At 44.6% G+C, this 20,789-nt stretch overlaps 1 protein-coding gene across 1 annotated transcript in view; it reads left to right on the top strand.

The window, feature by feature from the left end:
- Window positions 1-20,789, top strand: part of U2AF2 (U2 small nuclear RNA auxiliary factor 2) — a 529,844-nt gene that overhangs the window by 248,236 nt on the left and 260,819 nt on the right. The window contains exon 5 of the mRNA XM_044080728.1: window positions 13,799-13,921. Within this exon, the coding sequence (XP_043936663.1) occupies window positions 13,799-13,921 (123 nt within the window). The remainder of the gene's footprint in view (window positions 1-13,798; window positions 13,922-20,789) is intronic.

Genomic DNA, 20,789 nt, shown 5'->3' with positions numbered 1-20,789 from the left:
CTCTCTCTCTCTCTCTCTCTCTCTCTCTCCCCCTCTCTCTCTCTCTCTCTCTCTCTCTCTCTCTCTCTCTCTCTCTCTCTCTCTCTCTCTCTCTCTCTGTCTCTCTCTCTCTCTCTCTCTCTCTCTCTCTCTCTCTCTCTCTCTCTGGGTCTCTCTCTCTCTCTCTCTCTCTCTCTCTCTCTCTCTCTCTCTCTCTCTCTGGGTCTCTCTCTCTCTCTCTCTCTCTCTCTCTGGGTCTCTCTCTCTCTCTCTGGGTCTCTCTCTCTCTCTCTCTCTCTCTCTCTCTCTCTCTCTCTCTCTGGGTCTCTCTCTCTCTCTCTCTCTCTGGGTCTCTCTCTCTCTCTCTCTCTCTCTCTCTCTCTCTCTCTCTCTCTCTCTCTCTGGGTCTCTCTCTCTCTCTCTCTCTCTCTCTCTCTCTCTCTCTCTCTCTCTCTCTCTCTCTCTCTCTCTCTCTCTCTCTCTCTCTCTCTCTCTCTCTCTCTCTCTCTCTCTCTCTCTCTCTCTCTCTCTCTCTCTCTCTCTCTCTCTCTCTCTCTCTCTCTCTCTCTCTCTGGGTCTCTCTCTCTCTCTCTCTCTCTCTCTCTCTCTCTCTCTGGGTCTCTCTCTCTCTCTCTCTCTCTCTCTCTCTCTCTCTCTCTGGGTCTCTCTCTCTCTCTCTCTCTGGGTCTCTCTCTCTCTCTCTCTGGGTCTCTCTCTCTCTCTCTCTGGGTCTCTCTCTCTCTCTCTCTGGTCTCTCTCTCTCTCTCTCTGGGTCTCTCTCTCTCTCTCTCTCTCTCTCTCTCTCTCTCTCTCTCTCTCTCTCTCTCTCTCTCTCTCTCTCTCTCTCTCTCTCTCTCTCTCTCTCTCTCTCTGGGTCTCTCTCTCTCTCTCTCTCTCTCTCTCTCTCTCTCTCTCTCTCTCTCTCTCTCTCTCTCTCTCTCTCTCTCTCTCTCTCTCTCTGGGTCTCTCTCTCTCTCTCTCTCTCTCTCTCTCTCTCTCTCTCTCTCTCTCTCTCTCTCTCTCTCTCTCTCTCTCTCTCTCTCTCTGGGTCTCTCTCTCTCTCTCTGGGTCTCTCTCTCTCTCTCTCTCTCTGGGTCTCTCTCTCTCTCTCTCTCTCTGGGTCTCTCTCTCTCTCTCTCTGGGTCTCTCTCTCTCTCTCTCTCTCTCTCTCTCTCTCTCTCTCTGGGTCTCTCTCTCTCTCTCTCTGGGTCTCTCTCTCTCTCTCTCTCTGGGTCTCTCTCTCTCTCTCTCTGGGTCTCTCTCTCTCTCTCTCTCTCTCTCTCTCTCTCTCTCTCTGGGTCTCTCTCTCTCTCTCTCTCTGGGTCTCTCTCTCTCTCTCTCTCTCTGGGTCTCTCTCTCTCTCTCTCTCTGGGTCTCTCTCTCTCTCTCTGCGTGTGCCCCCCCGTGTGTCTGGTGTTTTTCGTATTTAAAGTCTGCTATTAAATTAAACCAGGTCATAACTGCTGGCATGTTTGTAAATTTCCATTTAGTCGTAATGTTGTAGGGAAAGGGGTTTTCATGCAGCTGAATTCCATTATGAGGAGGTATTGGGTTTTGTAACCTTTTACATTTTGATTTTCGAACATAACTCTGGACTAAGCCTATCTTTAAAAGATGATTCTGAGGCTTTAGTGATCAGCATCATTCTGTGTGGGTCCTTTTTTTGTATAGCATTTGATCATCTAGCTTGTCCATGGTATCTTTTTGGAGCATCTTTGTACATGCTGTGGAATTTCTGGTATTGTCCCCGTCTCCTTTGTGTCCTACATTTTAGGATGGAATTGGAAGAGTTGTATGTCAACTTGTTTTCACCTTCTGTTTGCAAAATTCCAGCTTTGTGATTCTGGTAGGCAACCTTATTAGAAAGAAAGGCTTGTATAACCACTGCTTTGTAGGATGTTCATGCTTCACTGTTGCAGTCCATTACATTTGGGTAATCTGCTGGCAGGTTGCCCTCAAGTCGGCCTGATTAACAAAGTTTTGGGTCCTGCGTCGGTTGCTGTCCCTTCTTCCATGATGTCAGGTCGTCAGTGGTATAAAACATGCAGCCGACGCCATTACATCAGTCTTTCTTGCCGTGCGGTCCCCGAAGCAGAAGCAGTTCACAAGTGCCAGTCGGACTACTCCTGAAATTTTCGTTTTTCGAGTTTCAGAACCGAAGTATTCAACTAAAAGCTGAGTACCCAGTTGGGAAACTTTTACTTGCTCCTTACCAATGTCAGTCAAAGTTAATAATTGTATTACTTGTGGGAAGCAAATACCTCATAAGGATTTTCATTTGCACTGTATTCCTTGCTTAGGCCCTGACCACAACGTACCTTGCTGTTGGTTTTGTGCTTTATTTGATCAATGCACTATCCGTCGTCTGTACATTTCTGCTTCTAAATATTTCGGTTTAATTATCCAGAAATGGTTAGCCATCCAACTACCGGAATACCATAAATACGCAAAGAAAGACAGGCCGCCGAGGTCCAAAACTGCCGATGACGCTTCTCCTAAGCCAGTCGCCAGTTCACCGGTACTCAGTGAGATGCTTTCTGAGCCCCTGATACCCGCTACTTCTGATTCGCGGGCCTGTACTGAGACTTTCAGAGTCCGGTATGCTGCGAGATGCTTCACCTATGGAACCCGCAGATGTCTCCAGCTTGGATGGGTCTGGAGCCGCTGTGCAGGCACCGGCTTCTAAGGGTGTATTCAGGCCTACAGACTAGCATATTAAACAGACTCCACCTTCAATACTAAGGCCTAAATCTCTATCTTGGTCTAAAAAACTGATGCCCAGGCCACATGTTCCGGCCCCTATGCCTAAAAAACAAATGATCAAAATGGCTGAAGATTTAATTATTTTTATCAGGGGGTAGTCAAACCCCCCCCTACGAGGCCTAGGGCTGAACTTGACTATGAATCTTCTGAACAGGACTCTGTTTCTTCTGACTCTTCTAATGACCTGGATTTGTCCATACCTACTTGTGAGGACTGTGATGCAGAGGATTCTGTTCCCTTTGCTTCTCCCCCTGAGGATTTTTCTTTTGGGGAAACTTTGCATACCTTAAGGGAACATTTCCACTGGGAAAGTCAGGATTTTTCTGAATCCAAAAAGAGGCTTGGGGATTTCCTTCTTCAGCATATGCTTTTGGCTATATCTCCTGTACTAGACATTGTTGATGTGTTTTTGGAATCCAGTATGGCCCCTGATTCCTTGCCTCTGACCCCTAGTAAACCAGACAGGTACTACAGGGTTCCTGAGTCCCACAAATTCCTTTTCAAAAATCCTGTTGCGGACCCTGAAACCATTTCTCAGTGGCCCAAGGGCATTAAGGCTTCTGCTAAAAATCCTACCCCTTATGATGGACTCCAGGGCGCTGGATAGATGGGGTAAAAAGGTTTATACTTCTGCAACCTTGGCAATCGGGTCTTTAAACTGTCAATTCCATATGCTAAAATAACTACATCTCATGGGACTGCTTAAACAGAAAATGTTGTTGATTTCTGACTGTGTGGAAAATAAAGATTTACAGGATTTATTGCATTCATCTGAACAAGTTGGAAAACATACTTTGCAATGTGGTTTTGATTCTTTACAGGCCTCTTGCAGGGCTGCTGTTACTGGGTCTGTGCTTAGAAGGCATGCTTGGCTTAAGGAGCAATCTCTGCCTGATCATGTTAAACCAAAACTGTTGGATGCTCCTTTGCAGCAGGGACCGTCTGTTTGGCAGTAAGGTTGAAGTAGTTCTTAAAAAGATGGAAGATGAAGCTAAATCTATGCAAACTGTGAAAGATTTCTTACAAGTACAACCTCCTAGATTTAGTAGGCACTGGCCTACTAAGAACTGGTCCTTTCCAGCTCCTTCCAGAGCCACTCAAGCCAAACCCAGACATTCCAAAAGCACCGGGTTTCAGTCCCAAGGGTCTTTCAGAACTAAGCAATGGGATGCTTCCACTTCCAAATCTGGAAATAAGACTCCACCCTATAGTAAACAGTTTCAATGACTTTCCCTTAAAAATGACCAAACACTTACTTCTTAACCGTCCCTTTGGGGGGGAAAACTGGCTCTTCATGCAAAAAACTGGCAACTTATAACCCAGGACAAATGGGTTTTAAATAGTGTCCCAGGAATACAGATTTCATTTCCACACATTGCCAACTCCAAACGGGTGGCCAGACCTGCCCCCAAATCAGTGGGCAGAGGCTCAGAAACAAGTTCTTTCCCTCCTAAACATGGGGGCTGTTTAACTAGTACCAGAAGAGGAAAAGGGACAAGGTTTCTATTCCAGACTTTTTCTGGTACCCAGAAAAGTCAAATCATGGCGTCCAATTCTGGACCTGTCTGCTCTAAACACCTTTCTGGACATTCCAAAATTCAGGATGCTGACTCTTCACAAGTTATTTTCCCATGCTAGGCAAGGATGCCTGGTTGGCAACTCTAGATTTAAGAGAGGCTTACCTGCATATCCCAATCAAGGAATCTTGCAGAAGGATACCTACGCTTCAAACCAGGCTACTTGCATTATCAGTTCTCTGCACTGCCCTTTGGCTTGTCTACTCCGCCTAGGGTATCCACAAAGTGGCTCCAGTAATTGCATTTTGCTGGCAAAGAAATATTCAAATTTATCCATACTTGGACGATTGTCTAATTCAGGCAGAAAACCAGGCCATTCTTCTAAAGCATCTGGCATTTGTAAAAAGGGATGTCCTTCATGGATGCATCTGCAGTCATAACAAATGGGTTGTCCTGTCGTCAGGCAGCCCTTCGGTCGGCCGGATTCCAAAGTCTGGGTCCGGCTTCGGCTGATGTCGCACTTCACCCGACGTCATCTCTGCTGGTCTTCGGGTATAAAGGCATCAGCAGACGCCATTTTCCTTAGTCTTTCTTGCCGCGTGGCGCCCGAAGCAGAAGCTGTTCGCAAGTGCCGGTCGGTCAGATCCAGAGATTACTACTACCGAATACTACTTCGAAGACTTCTAAAAAGCTAAGTACCCGTTAGACTCTTTCTTGCCTCAGCCGATGTCAGAAAAAGTCAATAACTGTTTAACTTGTGGGAAACAAATACCTCATAAAGATTTCCACTCTTACTGTTTGCCTTGCTTAGGCCCAGACCACGACGTAGCAGCCTGTTCGGCCTGTGCTTCCTTCAACCGGACGAACGCTTAGGCGTCGGTCGGAGTTTGCTGAACAGTTTTTCGCTCAGATTTTGCGTACATTATGCCGCCGGATCCTCCGACTACCCAAATTGTTAAAACGCAAAGAAAAGACCGACACTCGCGGTCCGCGGTTTCGCTGAAACCACGATTAAGCAAGCCGAGTGTCTGTTTCGCAAACCGAGAAAACTGGTCAATCTTCAGCCGAATCCATGACTACTACTGAGGCTCCTGCTTCCTTATCTGAATCAGCCTCAGAAATTTTGCCTACAACTGTGGTTTCCACTGATCTATCAGACACCATCCCCTTGGATATCTCTACCCCAGCACGTGGTGCTGCTAGGCCTCCTGCAGCCATGTCTATTAGGGCCTTTGCCAGGACTAAAGCAGCCAAATCAGCTAAATCCGTGCCTGTTAAACCACCTTCACTCATGCCCACTTCTAGTTCTCAAATGCTTACTCTGGCAGAAGATTTAATATCCTTAATTAGGGGATCCCAATCTCACCCAGACAGGGCCTCTCAGCCCCCAGAAAAGAGACCTAGAGCAGAGCCCCCCGAGCCTGTGTCCTCTGATGATTCTGCGGATGACTCAGACATTACAGACCAGCCAGAGGCTCCTTTTTCCAATTAAGAAGAAAATGGAAGAGAAGGCAAAATCTGTACAAACAGTTAAAGATTTCCTACAGGTTCAGCCCCCAAGGTTTAGCAGGAACTGGCCTGCCAAGAATCGGTCCTTTCCTGACTCCACAAGATCCCAAAGGGGCAGGAACAGACGCTCTAGGGGCAGAAATCAATCCAGAGCAGGTGCCTACAGAGGACGACAGTGGCAAGGCAATAACCGAGGCACAGACGCAACCACTGCCACTGCAACAGGACAATCACAGTGACTTGGCTCTGACTCCGCCTACCAGGGAGCAATTAGCAGCACCATTAGGCGGAAAGTTAGCCTTATTCTCGAAAAATTGGCACTATATTACAAAAGGCAAGTGGATTTTGCAAACCATAGACCAAGGCTACCGGTTCCACTTCCACACTTTACCAGTAAAAAGAGGAATGCCAAACCTGCCCCCAAATCAAAAAATAGAAGCCCTGCACCAGACAGCAGAATTAATAAAGATGAGAGCTGTGGAAAGGGTACCAATAACAGAACAGGGCAAAGGATTCTACTCCAGACTCTTCCTAGTACCAAGAAAAGAAAAAACTGGAGACCTATTCTCGACCTGTCCATCTTAAACACATACATCATTGTCCCAAAATTCAAAATGCTGACCCTACAGCAACTTCTTCCCATGCTGGGCAAGGAGTGTTGGCTGGTAACTCTAGATCTCAAGGAGGCATACCTGCACGCCCCATTCGACCAAATTGCAGAAGATACCTCAGATTTCTTGCAGGATCAGAGCATTATCAATTCTCAGCATTGCCCTTTGGCTTATCCACTGCGCCCAGAGTATTCACAAAATGCCTGGCATCAGTAATCGCTCACTGCAGAGTACAGGGAATCCAAATTTATCCATACCTGGACGACTGCCTGTTACAAGCGGACAACAAAAGCAAGCTGACAACAGATTTACAAAGGGTCATTTACTTGCTACAAGCCCTGGGATACACAGTCAATTTTCAAAAGTCAAGACTGATACCATCCCAGACAAGAACTTTCTTGGGCGGAATTGGACACAGTAAAACGGATGGCATTCCTAACTGCAGAAAAACAAAAGAACTCCTCTTTACTTCTTGGCATTAACAAAGCAGAACAAACTAACAGCAAGAAAAGTTCTGCAGGCCTTGGGCTTCATGGCATCATGCATAATCTTGGTCCCACATGCCAGACTACATATGAGAAAGTTACAGTGGTACCTAAAGAATTTATGGTCTCAACACAGGCACAGCTTAGAAACAGAAATACCACTAATCCCATGCTTAAAACAGGAGGTCCTATGGTGGGCTCGGGCATGCCAGTCAAACCCAGGCTTACCCTTCCACAACTTTCGAGCAAACCAAACCATCACAACGGATGCCTCAGACCTAGGATGGGGGGCACACATGCTGGACAAATGCGTACAAGGACTGTGGACTCAGGACCAGCTGCACCTGCACATAAACCAAAAAGAAATGCTGGCAGTAAAACTGGCAATCCTAAAATTCAGACCATTCCTCAAAGAAGGCCATTTGATGATAAGGGCAGACAACACCACAGTCATGTGGTACATCAACAAACAGGGAGGCACTCGTTCTTACCCCCTATGCAGAATGACTTTGGACCTTTGGAATCTGGCTCAGCTACAACATCCAGTTACAGGCAATATTTGTTCCGGGAAAAGAGAACACCCTAGCAGACATTTTAAGCAGAACCACCTCGGATGCTCACGAATGGATGCTACACCCGGACATCTTCAAGGCCATCACAAAGAAATGGGGAATGCCACAAATAGACCTATTCGCTTCCCCACAAAATCACCAGCTCAAAAAATTCTGCACAAGGACATTCCACCCACTTGCATGGAAGGTGGACTCTCTATCCTTCAGCTGGAAAGGCCTGACAGCATATGCATTCCCACCTCTTCCCTTGATGCACAAGGTACTACTGAAAATCAAAGAGGAACGTCCAAGGATAATTCTGATAGCTCCGAACTGGCCAAGACAACACTGGTACCCATTGCTGAGGAGCATGTCTCGGGAGAAAATGTGGTCAATACCCCTGATGCCTCTGTTAACTCAGAACAACTACAACATCATACATCCAAACCTAAAAACCTTGCAACATAGCAGTAACTAACCCAGACCTTTCACAAAGGGTTAAAGACATTATCCTTGAAGCCCGCAGACCTTCTACAAGAAGGAACTATGCAGGAAAATGGAAAAGGTTCGTCATTTGGAGTACTGAAAGAGTTAAAGATGTGTTGAACATAGATATTGCTAACATCCTGGAGTATTTGGCAGAGCTTCTACATACAGGCCTGTCCTATTCCTCCATCAAGATACATGCATCGGCTATTTCAGCAGAATACAGCTTTGATCCTCCTGTCTTTTCACATCCTCTACTCAGGCAGTTTCTCAGAGGGATCAAGAATGTAAAACCTCCTAGGAAACCACCATTACCAGCATGGGACTTACTTTGTACTAGAAAAGTTGACACTCCCTCCGTTTGAACCAGCAGCAACAGCAGATCTACAACACCTGTCATGGAAAACTGCTTTCCTACTGGCTATTACTTCAGCAAGGAGGGTTTCGGAACTACAGGCCTTAATGGCAGTGCAACCCTTCCTAAGCTTCCATCAAGATAGGGTGTCCATGAGAACTAATCCTACATTTATGCCTAAGGTGGTATCCAGAGTGTCTTTAAACCAGGCAATCCACCTACCTACCTTCTTTCCCAATCCACAAAACACAGGTGAAAGAATAATGCATACCTTGGATGTACACAGACAGTTACGCTACTACCTGGACAGAACCAAAGGTAACAGAAAAACTGACCAGCTCTTTGTAGCCTATGCAACAGGAAGGAAGGAAAAGCAATTTCCAAACAGACAATCTCCAAATGGATAGGAAATTGCATAAGATTCTGTTACTCCTACCATGGAAAACCAATTCCACAGAACATAAGACCTCATTCTACAAGGGCTACAGCCACTACCACAGCTTTCTTAAGAGGAGTGGCAACCAAGGACATTATTGAGGCGGCTACTTGGACCTCCGTGCATACATTTGCCAAGCATTATAATTTACCTCTATATTCTAGATCCCGAGCAGTGTTTGCCACTGCTGTACTGCAAGGGATCCTGACTACACCATAATCATTATTCCTCCTCCCCTAGTTTGGCTATGGTATTCTACCCATTTGTTATGACTGCAGATGCATCCATGAAGGACATAGCACAGTTTTGTACCTACCATAAATGTAGATGTCCGAACTGGATAGCATCTGCAGTCAGGATTACCCTCCCTCCTTCCCTCTGGTACTCCTAGCGATTTACCCTCCTAATAGCTAGCTGGGGAGTCTCTTATGGTGTATTTGTTTGTATATATGTACATACATGTTTATTTTTTGTGTTTGCCTTCTATTTTGGAAACATTGGCATTTATCCAAAATTTAGCTTTCCAAGAGGGCAATTGGCATCTGGGGCAAGAAACACTGAGGAAAATGGCGTCGGCTGATGCCTTTATACCCGAAGACCAGCAGTGATGACGTCGGGTGAAGTGCGACATCAGCCGAAGCCGGACCCAGACTTTGGAATCCGGCCGACCGAAGGGCTGCCTGACGACAGGACAACCCATTTGTTATGACTGCAGATGCTATCCAGTTCGGACATCTACATTTATGGTAGGTACAAAACTGTACTTTCTAACTTGTCTAGGGTACACCATAAACGAAAAGAAATCACAACTGGTACCCTCTCAAGTTGCATTCCTGAGTGCAAGCTTGAATACATCTGCCCAGATGGCTTTCCTTACGCCAGAAAAGCAAGTTCATTTGGTTGGTTATTTCAAATAGGTGGCCATAAAAACCTTGCTATCTGCAAGACAAATACTGCAAGCCTTGGGGTTCATGGCCTCCTGCATTCTTCTAATTCCATATGCAAGACTGCATATGAGGAAACTTCAGTGGTACTTGTCAACATTGTCACAGCCTGGAAATAATGATTCCTGTCGTACCTTGCCTGCGCCTAGAGTTCCTATGGTGGGCAGAGGCCTGCCACCAAAGCAAGGGACTGCCATTCACACCGCCCAAACCCTAACTATAGACGCTTCAGACTATGCATGGGGGGCTCATCTGGCAGGGAAGTGCATTCAGGGCAAATGGAGCCCAAATCAGATGTACCTTAATATCAATCAAAAAGAAGTGCTAGCTGTACAGAATGCACTGACCTCCTTCAAGGACTACCTTCAACCAGGACAACTAATGGTAAAGATGGACAGCACCAAGGTTATGTGGTACATAAACAAGCAGGGGGGTACACATTCCTACTCCCTCTGCAGACTAGCCATGGCATTGTGGAACATGGCCTTGATCTACTAAGTACAACTACAGGCTCAGTTCCTGCCAGGAAAGCTGAATATTCTGGCAGATGAACTAAGCAGAAATCTTATGGACCCACACGAATGGAAACTGGAACCACGGATTTCAACATGTTGACACGCAAATGGGGGGGCCCAGACATAGATCTTTTTGCCTCAACCCAGAACTACCAGTTGGACAAATTTTGCACAAGAACACACCACAAAAAAGCCTGGAAAGTGGATGCTCTGTCCTTTCGCTGGAAAAACCCATCAGTCTATGCTTTTCCCCCTCTGCCTCTGCTCTCCAAAGTTCTACTAAAAGTCAAACAGGACAAACCAAACATGATTTTGATTGCTCCAGACTGGCCTCGCTAACACTGGTACCCACTCCTGCTCAGTGTATCACAAATTTCTCCATGGCATCTGCCTCGGACACGCTTCTTTCTCAGCAGGAGAGCCAAATTCTGCACTTTCAGCTCCAAACATTGAATCTTGCAGCTTGGCTAATCATTTAAATTCACCCCTCAGCAAACCTGTAATGGATGTCATTTTGGAGGCGAGAAGACCTAGTACTAGAAAATCTTATGCTGACAAATTGAAAATATTCTGTGCCTGGAAACTATCGACCTAGTACTAGAAAATCTTATGCTGACAAATTGAAAATATTCTGTGCCTGGAAACTATCTCAAGGGATGAGCACAGCAGCACCCAGTTTACCTCAGAGTTTGCAATACTTAACTGAGTTGCTTCACAAGGGGCCTGTCTTTTTCTTCCCATAAATATCCATGCCTCAGCCATTTCGGCTCATTACAACACAGAACCTCCCCCCTTCTCTCATCCTCTGCTAAAGCAGTATCTCAGAGGGGCTCCAACCCCTGCCTGGGACCTTAACTTTGTATTGGAGAAACTCGCTGTACCTTCTTTCGAGCCAGCTGCTACTGCAGACTTATTTCTTTCCTGGAAAACAGCCTTCCTTTTAGCAATCTCTTCAGCTAGAGGGATATCTGAATTACAGGCCCTTATGGCAGTGGAGCCTTTCATCATCTTTTATGCGAACAGGGTGTCACTCAGGACAAATCCATCCTTCATGCCCAAGGTGGTATCCAGTGTGGCTCTTAATCAGTCCATTAGTTTGCCAACTTTCTTTCCCAATCCGCAGAACAAGGGGGAGCGGATTCTGCATTCATTGGATGCACACAGATAGCTTAGATTCTACTTGGACAGGACAAAATTTCGAAGACAATCTGAACAACTGGTTGCGTTTGCTGCAGGGGCAGAGGGGGAAGGCTATTTCAAAACCAACCATTTCTAAATTGATAAGCCATTGCATTCATTTGTGCTTATAAGCACCATGGAAAACCTATCCCCCAGGCGATCAGATCTCATTCCACCAGGGCTGCATCTACTTCTACAGCCTTTCTCAGAGGTGTTCCTACCAGGGATATTCTCGAAGCTGCTAACTGGAGTTCAGTTCATACTTTCGCCAAGCATTATCACTTACTTATTTTCTCTAAATCCAGAGCTGGCTTTGCCACTGCTGTTTTGCAGGGCCTTATAGGTGGTCCTAATGCTGTATAAAACCATCCTCCCAACCATAGCTTTGGGAATCTACCCAAATGTAATGACTGCAACAGTGAAACACTATGAACATAGTACAGTTGTGTACACTTACCATAAATGTAGATGTTCGAGTGTATTAACTGTTGCAGTCCTGGTTACCCTCCCTCCAGCCCCCTGTTTTTCTCTTACTATACCTCTACTTTCCTTTACTATGCTTAAAAGCCTTTTTGGTGTATTTGCTTTTGTTTGGAGGTATATTTTTGTGTTTTTAATTACTTAAATATTTGGCTCCCCGTTTGGTGGGGGTACCTGACATCTGGGGCAAGAAAAACTGATGTAATGGCGTCTGCTGCATGTTTTATACCCCTGACGACCTGACGTCATGGAAGAAGGGACAGCAACGGGTGCAGGACCCAAGACTTTAATCAGGCCGACTAAGGGCAACCTGTCAGCAGATTACCCAAATGTGTAATCACTGCAACAGTGAGTACACTCATCTACATTTATGGTAAGTGTATACAACTGTACTTTGACCACTTTAAATCTTTTCCTAAGAGTAGTTGTGACTCAGTACATTTGTGGATGATCTGTTGTCCATGCAATTGAAAAGATGTCGAGTGATGGCATCATTCTATAACAATTCTCACTAGCTACTTTTGGTCTGCCTTTTGATTTATTTCTACCCTGGAATAAAAACTGTAGAGAACTCGGCCAAGCTAGAGTTTTCACCCTGATACCTGAAACCTCCTGTGATGGAGGTTCATGGAGTATATGCAAGTGACCCATTAAAGACATCAGATGGCTTCTGAATGTCCATGACTTTTTTGGGGGGGTTGCGTAGGCCATTAAAGCCAACCCTCACTAGCTGTGAATATGTACATTCTGGCCTTTTCATTGAGTTTGTCAGCACAGCATAAGTGGATGTACTTAAGAAACACAGAATCTTTAAAGCCAGCCGATGCTTGTAGAGATTAAGGTACCTGCAAAATATCCCAGTTGACAACCAAACGGGGTAAAAAGGACAGCCAGATAAAACCATTCAGTAAAAACTGCTGGGAAGAACTTGGGCAAGCTAGTATTTTTTACTGCAGAATGGAGGCCCATGGGATTTATGCATATAATCCCTTAAGCACAGCGTTTCAGCTTTATGGCCATTTCTGAAGTATATCCACTTATGTTGACAGTAGATAAAAAGGCTGCAACATGTATGTACACAGCTAGTGGGGTTTGGCTTTATTAGCCTGAATGCAACCGTAAAGACTTAAGTGTAAAAAAAAAAAAAAAAAAATCTGGACATTGAAAAGCCGTGTAGCTGAAACCACTTGATGCCCTTAAGTGGTCATTTGCATATATACCAGAGTCCTCCATTACAGAATGTTTATCACACAGTGAAAACTGTAGCTTGGCTGAGTTTTTCCTGCTGTTTTTTTACTGAACGGTTTCACTCTGTGTCCTTTGGTTTGGTTATTTCTACCATGATCAATTCACTTTCCCTGGTTGAAAAGATGTCGAGTGATGGCATCATTCTATAACAATTCTCACTAGCTACTTTTGGTCTGCCTTTTGATTTATTCTTGTGTCTTGTATATTGTCATTTGCACAATGCATGCTTCTGTCCCCTTTTATTGATTTATTCATATTTTTTCTACTTAAATTTGGCTATTTTCATACCTGTCACTACTTTGACAATCATTACCCCTTTGCCTCTGCATTTACACCTTCACTTAAATATCTCCTTTATCCCTTTTGACTGGGAAAAGCCGAAAGACAAGACTATTCTAATACTTTTACTATAAGTATTGAATAAGTCCTATATATTGCATGAAATGTATTCTTATGTTATTTATATTGTGCATATTAGCTTGTTGCTGCGTAGCCTCTTACCTGTGTTGTGAAATTCATGCATTTGTTTTATGTTGTCTTGGAAGTAAGGCCCACAGTAGCATTTCTTAGAAAAGACTTGAATTTTGATCATGCTGAATTCCATCTACAGTGTGCTACACGTGCAGACATTGCAACATGTGGTCTGAGCCAGATATGACAAATGATTACTGTTTTGTGCTAACGGACTCTTGCACATTCATGAACTTATAACATGCTCTTTTTTCTATTTGTATTTTTAGGTGAAAGAACTCCTCACTTCCTTTGGACCCCTGAAGGCTTTTAATTTGGTTAAAGACAGTGCAACGGGGTTGTCTAAAGGTTATGCCTTTTGTGAATATGTGGACATCAATGTCACTGATCAGGTACTTGAGCCGAAAAAATGTACTGGCCCAAAAAGCAGCTGGCAGGATGCCCTCCGTCTTTACAGCTTGTATTCAAACAGTCCTCAGTAACATCTGTCTCCTATATTCTTTGTAACTTAAGTGATGTTCTTCGTCTTCCCTTGCTGCAGTCCTGACAATTGGGTATAGTCCGCGTCCCAGTCGGCCCGAATACCAGAGTATAAGGCTGACGTCGGTCATGGCGCCTTAGACTGACGTCAGTACGTCAGGGTACTAATGCGCATGACCGACGTCATTTCCTCAGTCTTTTTTGCCGCATGGTCCGATGCAGAAGCAATTTTGCGAGTGCAGGTTGGCGTTCTGAGATTTTCCGAAACCGGAGTTTCAGACCGAATACAGAGTTGGCTAAGTAACCCCGTTGGGGAACATTTTGGTTTTTCTTGCCTCAGTATTTAACCGGATGTCAGAAAAAGTGAATAACTGTATTTCTTGTGGGAAGCAGATACCGCATAGGGATTATCATACATTGTGTATACCTTGTTTAGGGCCTGAGCACGACGTTGTTGGTTGCCGCTCTTGTGCTAGATTTAACAAGCGCACTATTAAGAGGAGGCTTGATTGTGCTAGGTTAGTGTTTGGGAAGCGTAGCAATTATAATATGCCGCCGGATGCCCCGACGCCTGCTTCATCTAAGAAGCGCAAGGACAAAACAGTGAAGTCTAGGGGTGAGGAACCGGCAGTCCCGGACGCCGGTCCTTTAGAAGGCTCAGGGGAGCCAGAGGTTTTGCCAGGAGTCTCTATGGAGTCTCAGGCAGATACTTTACTGTTACAGGATGTGCCCTCTCAGGAGGTAGGCCAGGCTGAGGGGCTTCTCAGGTAACTGTTCTTCCCTCTCTTCCCAAGGTAGTTAGGGCCTCTCCTTCTGTTGCCAAAGCTTCTTTTAGAGGAAGGCCAAGTTCAGCTTCTGTAGGGGCTTCTCCTAGCATTTCGGGCTCTGTGCCTAAGAAACATATGCTTAAAATGGCAGAAGATTTGATTACTTTGATTAGAGGTTCTATGCCCCACCTGATAAGAGGCCTAGGGTGGAACAGGAGTTTGATAGTTTTGAACAGTGTTCACAGGCTTCAGAGTCTTCTGTGGAAGACTTGCAAGAGTTTCCTACTTATTCTGATTCTGATGTGGATGATTCCACTCCTTCAGCTTCTCCTCCTGAGGATTTTTCATTTTCAGAGACTCTTCACTCCATGAGGGAGCACTTTAAATGGGAAGGCCAAGATTACTCTGACTCCAGAAAAAGGCTTAGGGAATTCTTGTTTTTGCCCCAGCATAGGCCTTTAGCTATTCCTCCTGTGTTGAATGTGGTGGAGGATGTTTTTGCAGAGGCTTCTCTGAACCCTGATTCCTTGCCTCCTGCTCCTGTTAAGCCTGATAGGTATTATAGGGTGCCCGAAGCTCATAAGTATTTGTTTAAGAGTCCCAGGGCGGACCCAGAAACTGTTTCTCAGGGGCCTAAAGGTGTTAAAGCTTCTGTGGTTAAAAATCCTGTACCCTCTGATAAAGAGGCAAGGGCTTTGGATAGGTGGGGTAAGAAAGTATATACTTCTTCCACTCTAGCCATGAGGGCGTTGAATTGTCAATTTCATATGCTGAAATATCAGAATTATATCCTTTCACAATTGAAATCTAAGGTGGATGCTTTGGCGGAAGGTATTGAGTGTAAAGAATTGCTGGATTTGGTTCATGTGTCTGAACAAGTGGGTAAGCATTCTTTGCAGTGTGGTTTTGATGCTGTTCAGGCCTCCTCGAGGGTGGCTGCTACTAGTTCTGTTCTTCGCAGACATGCATGGTTGAAGGATCAGAATTTAGCTGAGCATGTTAAGACCAGGATTTTGGATGCTCCTTTACAGTCTGATGTGTTGTTTGGACCGCCTGTGGAAGCAGTTTTAAAGAAAATGGAGGACAAAGCTAAGTCTATGCAGACTGTTAAAGATTTTTTGCAGGTGCAGCCTCCGAAGTTTAGTAGAAATTGGCCTGCTAAGGGGTGGACATATCCTGCTTATGGTTCCCAGTCTAGGGGTAGGTCTAGACGTGGTAGGGGCAGGGCTCAAGGTTCGTTTAGGCCTAGATCAGACAGTTCACCTGCTCAGACTTCTGGTGAGGGCAGGGGTCAGTCCTTTCGTAAGCAGAACCAATGACCTGCCTTTTCAGCTGCCAGTGGACTCTCGTCTGGCAGCTCCTTTGGGAGGAAGATTGTCTCTTTTCAAAGAAAATTGGGATTTAATCACTCAAGACAGATGGGTGCTAGATATCATTCATCACGGGTACAGATTTTATTTCCACACAATGCCCCCTTTCAAAGGCATGCCAGATGTTCCTCCTCCACAAAGAAAAGAGGCTCACAAGCAAGTTTCTCAGTTACTCCAGATAGGGGCTATTCAGCCAGTCCCTGTGTCAGAAAGGGGCTTGGATTTTATTCTCGCCTGTTCCTAGTACCAAAGAAGGGGAACACATGGAGACCAATTTTGGATTTATCTATCCTCAACACTTATCTGGACATTCCCAAGTTCAAGATGTTGACGTTACAGCAACTGTTACCTCTGCTGGGCAAGGATCACTGGATGGTAACTTTGGATCTCAAGGAAGCTTACCTTCATGTGCCCATAAGGCTAAGTTGCAGAAAGTATCTGCGGTTTCGAACTGGAGATTTTCATTATCAGTTCTCTGCATTGCCCTTTGGCTTATCTACTGCGCCCAGAGTATTCACAAAGGTTCTGGCTCCAGTGATAGCTTACTTCAGGCTTCAAGGCATTCAAATTTATCCTTACTTGGACGACTGCCTGATTCTGGCTCAAGAAAAGGAACACCTTCTACAGCATCTGGAATATGTCATAGCAGTGCTAAGATGCCTAGGGTATTCTGTGAACGAAATAAAGTCCAGTCTAGTACCCTCTCAAGACATGTGCTTTCTGGGTGTGAGACTGAATACAGCAGCCCAGATGGCCTTTTAACCCCGGACAAACAAAAGAGTCTGTCACTTTACTTCCATCAACTATCTCATCAGTCCGTGCTGACTGCAAGGACAGTCCTTCAAGCATTAGGGTTCATGGCATCTTGTATTCTGGTGCTTCCCAATGCCAAACTGCATATGAGGAAGCTGCAATGGTATCTCAAAATGTATGGACACAGCACTGCCAAGATTTGGACACTGTCATTCAAATAATACCTTGCCTTCAAAAGGAATTCTTGTGGTGGGCTCAGGAATGTCACCTAAACAAGGGACTCTCTGTGACCCGCCGAGAGGCGAGTCAGATTTTAACGACAGATGCCTCGGACACTGCTTGGGGAGCTCATCTAAATGGAAAGTGGATACAAGACAAGTGGCCTGCCAGACTACAGCATCTACATATCAACATGAAGGAGATGTTAGCAGTCCAGTTTGCATTGATGGCGTTCAAGGAGTTACTTCTTCCAGGGCAGGTGTTGATTCTGACAGACAACACAACTGTCATGTGGTACATCAACAAGCAAGGGGTACACATTCTTATCCTCTATGCAGGCAAGCAATGATTTTATGGGAGACTGCGTTAAGCCTGCAACTGACTCTTCAGGCAAGGTTTCTGCCAGGAGCACAGAACTCCCTAGCAGATGTATTAAGCAGACAAATCATGGATCCCCACGAGTGGAAACTGGATCTTCATGTATTTCAGAAATTGACAGTGTCATGGGGAACTCCAGACATAGATCTGTTCGCTTCTCCACTAAACCACCAGCTGCCAAAGTATTGCACAAAGGGGTTTCATCACACAGCTTGGAAAGTGGATGCTCTGTCTTTCAGTTGGAAAAACCTTCATGTCTATGCCTTTCCACCTCTACCTCTTCTTCCAAAGGTATTACTAAAGGTCAGACAGGACAGGCCAAGGATGATTTTGATAGCTCCAGATTGGCCTCGCAACACTGGTACCCACTTCTAAGGAGTCTTGTAAAGAAGCCTCCATGGCCTTTACCTCTGATTCCTCATCTGTTATCTCAGAAGGACGGTCATCTGCTCAATGTCAAGCTTCAATCTCTTCATCTCACAGCTTGGCATATTCTGTGTTGAAGCATGGTAGGTCTCAGCTTCCTCAACAAGTTTTAAATGTGATTTTGGAAGCTAGAAGGCCTAGTACTAGGAGAGTGTACGCAGAAAAATGGAAGAGATTTTTATTTTGGAGTACAGCAAAGAATTTGGAGATTTCAGAGCCTAATTTGAGTGTGGCTCTTCAATATCTTACTGAATTATTGGACAAAGGTTTGTCTTTCTCTTCCATAAAGATTCATGCTGCAGCAATTTCAGCTCACTATGATTGTGACCCACCTTTGTTTTCGCATCCTTTGTTCAAGCAGTTTCTTAGAGGGCAAAGAATATAAGACCCCACGTAGAGCTCCTACTCCTGCTTGGGATCTCAATTTTGTGTTGGAAAAACTTACTCTACAACCTTTTGAGCCTGCAGCTACTGCTGAATTGAAATATTTGTCATGGAAGACTGCTTTTCTGTTGGCTATTACTTCTGCAAGAAGGGTGTCTGAGTTGCAGGCCCTTATGGCAGTAGAGCCCTTTTGATTTTCCATAAGGACAGGGTATCATTACGTACTAATCCTTCCTTTATGCCTAAGGTGGTTTCTAGTGTGGCTTTAAACCAAACTATTCATTTGCCTACGTTTTTGCAGATCCTCAAAATAAAGGGGAAAAGATTTTGCACACTTTAGATGTACACAGGCAATTGCGTTATTATTTGAGCAGGACTAAAGATTTTAGGCAGTCTCAGCAGTTACTTGTTTCTTTTGCTTTAAGTTCACAGGGCAAGCCTGTGTCAAAACAAACTATTTCTAGGTGGATTGGCTTTTGCATTGCATTTTGTTATTCCCATCATGGCAAAGAGGTTCCAGCTGGGATTAGGCCTCATTCCACTAGGGCTACTGCCACTTCAACAGCATTTCTAAGGGGTGGCAACTAAGGATATTCTGGAAGCAGCTACTTGGAGTTCAGTGCATACTTTCTCTAGGCATTATCACCTGCCTATATACTCTAAGACTAGAGCTGGTTTTGCCACAGCTGTTTTACAAGGCATGTTGTCAGCTCCTGCTACTTTATAATTTGCCAGCCTCCCTTACCTCTGCTTTGGGATTCTACCCAATTGTCAGGACTGCAGCAAGGGAAGCCGAAGAACATAGTACAGTTTTGTACCTACCATAAATGTAGATGTTCGAGGATTCCCTTGCTGCAGTCCAATTTACCCTCCCTCCTTCCCCTCTGTGTTTCAGGGTGGTTGTGTAGGTGAGTTTACATGCTTATATTTTTTGTATATATTACTGTATATATTGTACATGTTTTTTGGTGCAGGTTGTTTTTGGGACTTGTCTTTTTGGGTCTTCTGACATCTGGGGCAAGAAAAGACTGAGGAAATGACGCCGGTCATGCGCATTAGTACCCTGACGTACTGACGTCAGTCTAAGGCGCCATGACCGACGTCAGCCTTATACTCTGGTATTCGGGCCGACTGGGACGCGGACTATACCCAATTGTCAGGACTGCAGCAAGGGAATCCTCGAACATCTACATTTATGGTAGGTACAAAACTGTACTTTTTAAAATTTTCTGCTCGTATTGAGATTTTTTGTAGCTGCTTTCTCACAAACTTCCAGTCGGCTTTTCCTCACTGGAAGACCTTGAATTTGGTTGAACCTGTCGGTGATCATTTACACTTGGGACTGGCCGACTGTGAATAGAACCTTGGTTCAAGTGGTTTTATATAGGGATAGGTTTTCTCTTTACCCCATGCCCACCACCAGCACACAAAGCATCACATGGAAGAATAAGTTTGGTTCTGTTTGGCATGATCTGACCAGAATGACATTGACCAACTTGGTACTCCACCAAATTACTCAATGCCGAGAGCCTTCCGGTTGTGCTTATTCACAGGCTGAAGAGTCTGAGTTTGGATTACTTGTAGTTGCCTTATGTTCTAGAAATCCTGTCTAAATCACTAAATGTATATCCAGGCATATGTTTTGACCATCCTTGATACTAAGTTAATTCTGGATCCTATGGAGCCTTTACTTTTTGTTGACTTTTTTGTGGCATGCATTCCCCTGGATTGTACAGTGTCAAGGGGATTCTAACCCCATGTTGTTCTTAACCCGGTCAAAGTATCTATCTTTTGTACTGGGTGTCTGACTTGCACGTCTCCATTCTCTGGCTGTTATCCCTATTTCTGAAGGAGAGCAAGTTCTGCTCTTCTGTGAAAGAGTCAACAGTGGCACACAGTTTAGTTTTTTTAAACACCATCCTGGGTTGGTGGTCTTCAAAAACTGTTGTATGCATGGTTTTGTTTGCTGTTCAGTTGCCTTTTAATCCTTTGGAGCTTATGTTTAGTTGAATTTTGGTTTCTGAAGACATAATTTCATTTACTCTTGAATGTGTGCACAGAAGTACATAGAGAAGACAAAGTACAGCCTTTTCTTCCCGTTTCTTGGGTAATAAGTGCCTCAACTCTTATTTTGAGTTTCATTTCATTAGGTTTATTTTGCTAGTTCTTATCCTGACTTCTGCAACCTTTTTTATACTTTGGCTTATTTTCAACCAGGAAAGAATTTACACTGCAGTCAGCATTTAAGCATTATTTGCAAGGCACCAGCTCTTGATGTGATTTTTCGCAAACTTGTAGTGCATATATTTGGTGCTTGCTGATGATGTGCACATTGAACCTCTGTCAGGTGAAGTCCATTGAGTTGTGTTTTTTTTGAAAAACTTTTGTCAGGATTAAGGATTCATTTGTGGTTGGTTCTCTATTTTGTACCACCCTAGTCATATGGAACTACATTTGTAATAAGGTTTGAATTAATTTGCTGT

The sequence above is a fragment of the Protopterus annectens genome, chromosome 1.part1, assembly GCF_019279795.1.
Source record: "Protopterus annectens isolate FY-2018-M chromosome 1.part1, PAN1.0, whole genome shotgun sequence".
NCBI lineage: Eukaryota > Metazoa > Chordata > Ceratodontiformes > Protopteridae > Protopterus > Protopterus annectens.
The sequence above is the reverse complement of the archived record's forward strand: the minus strand, read 5'-3'. Positions and strand labels throughout refer to the sequence as shown.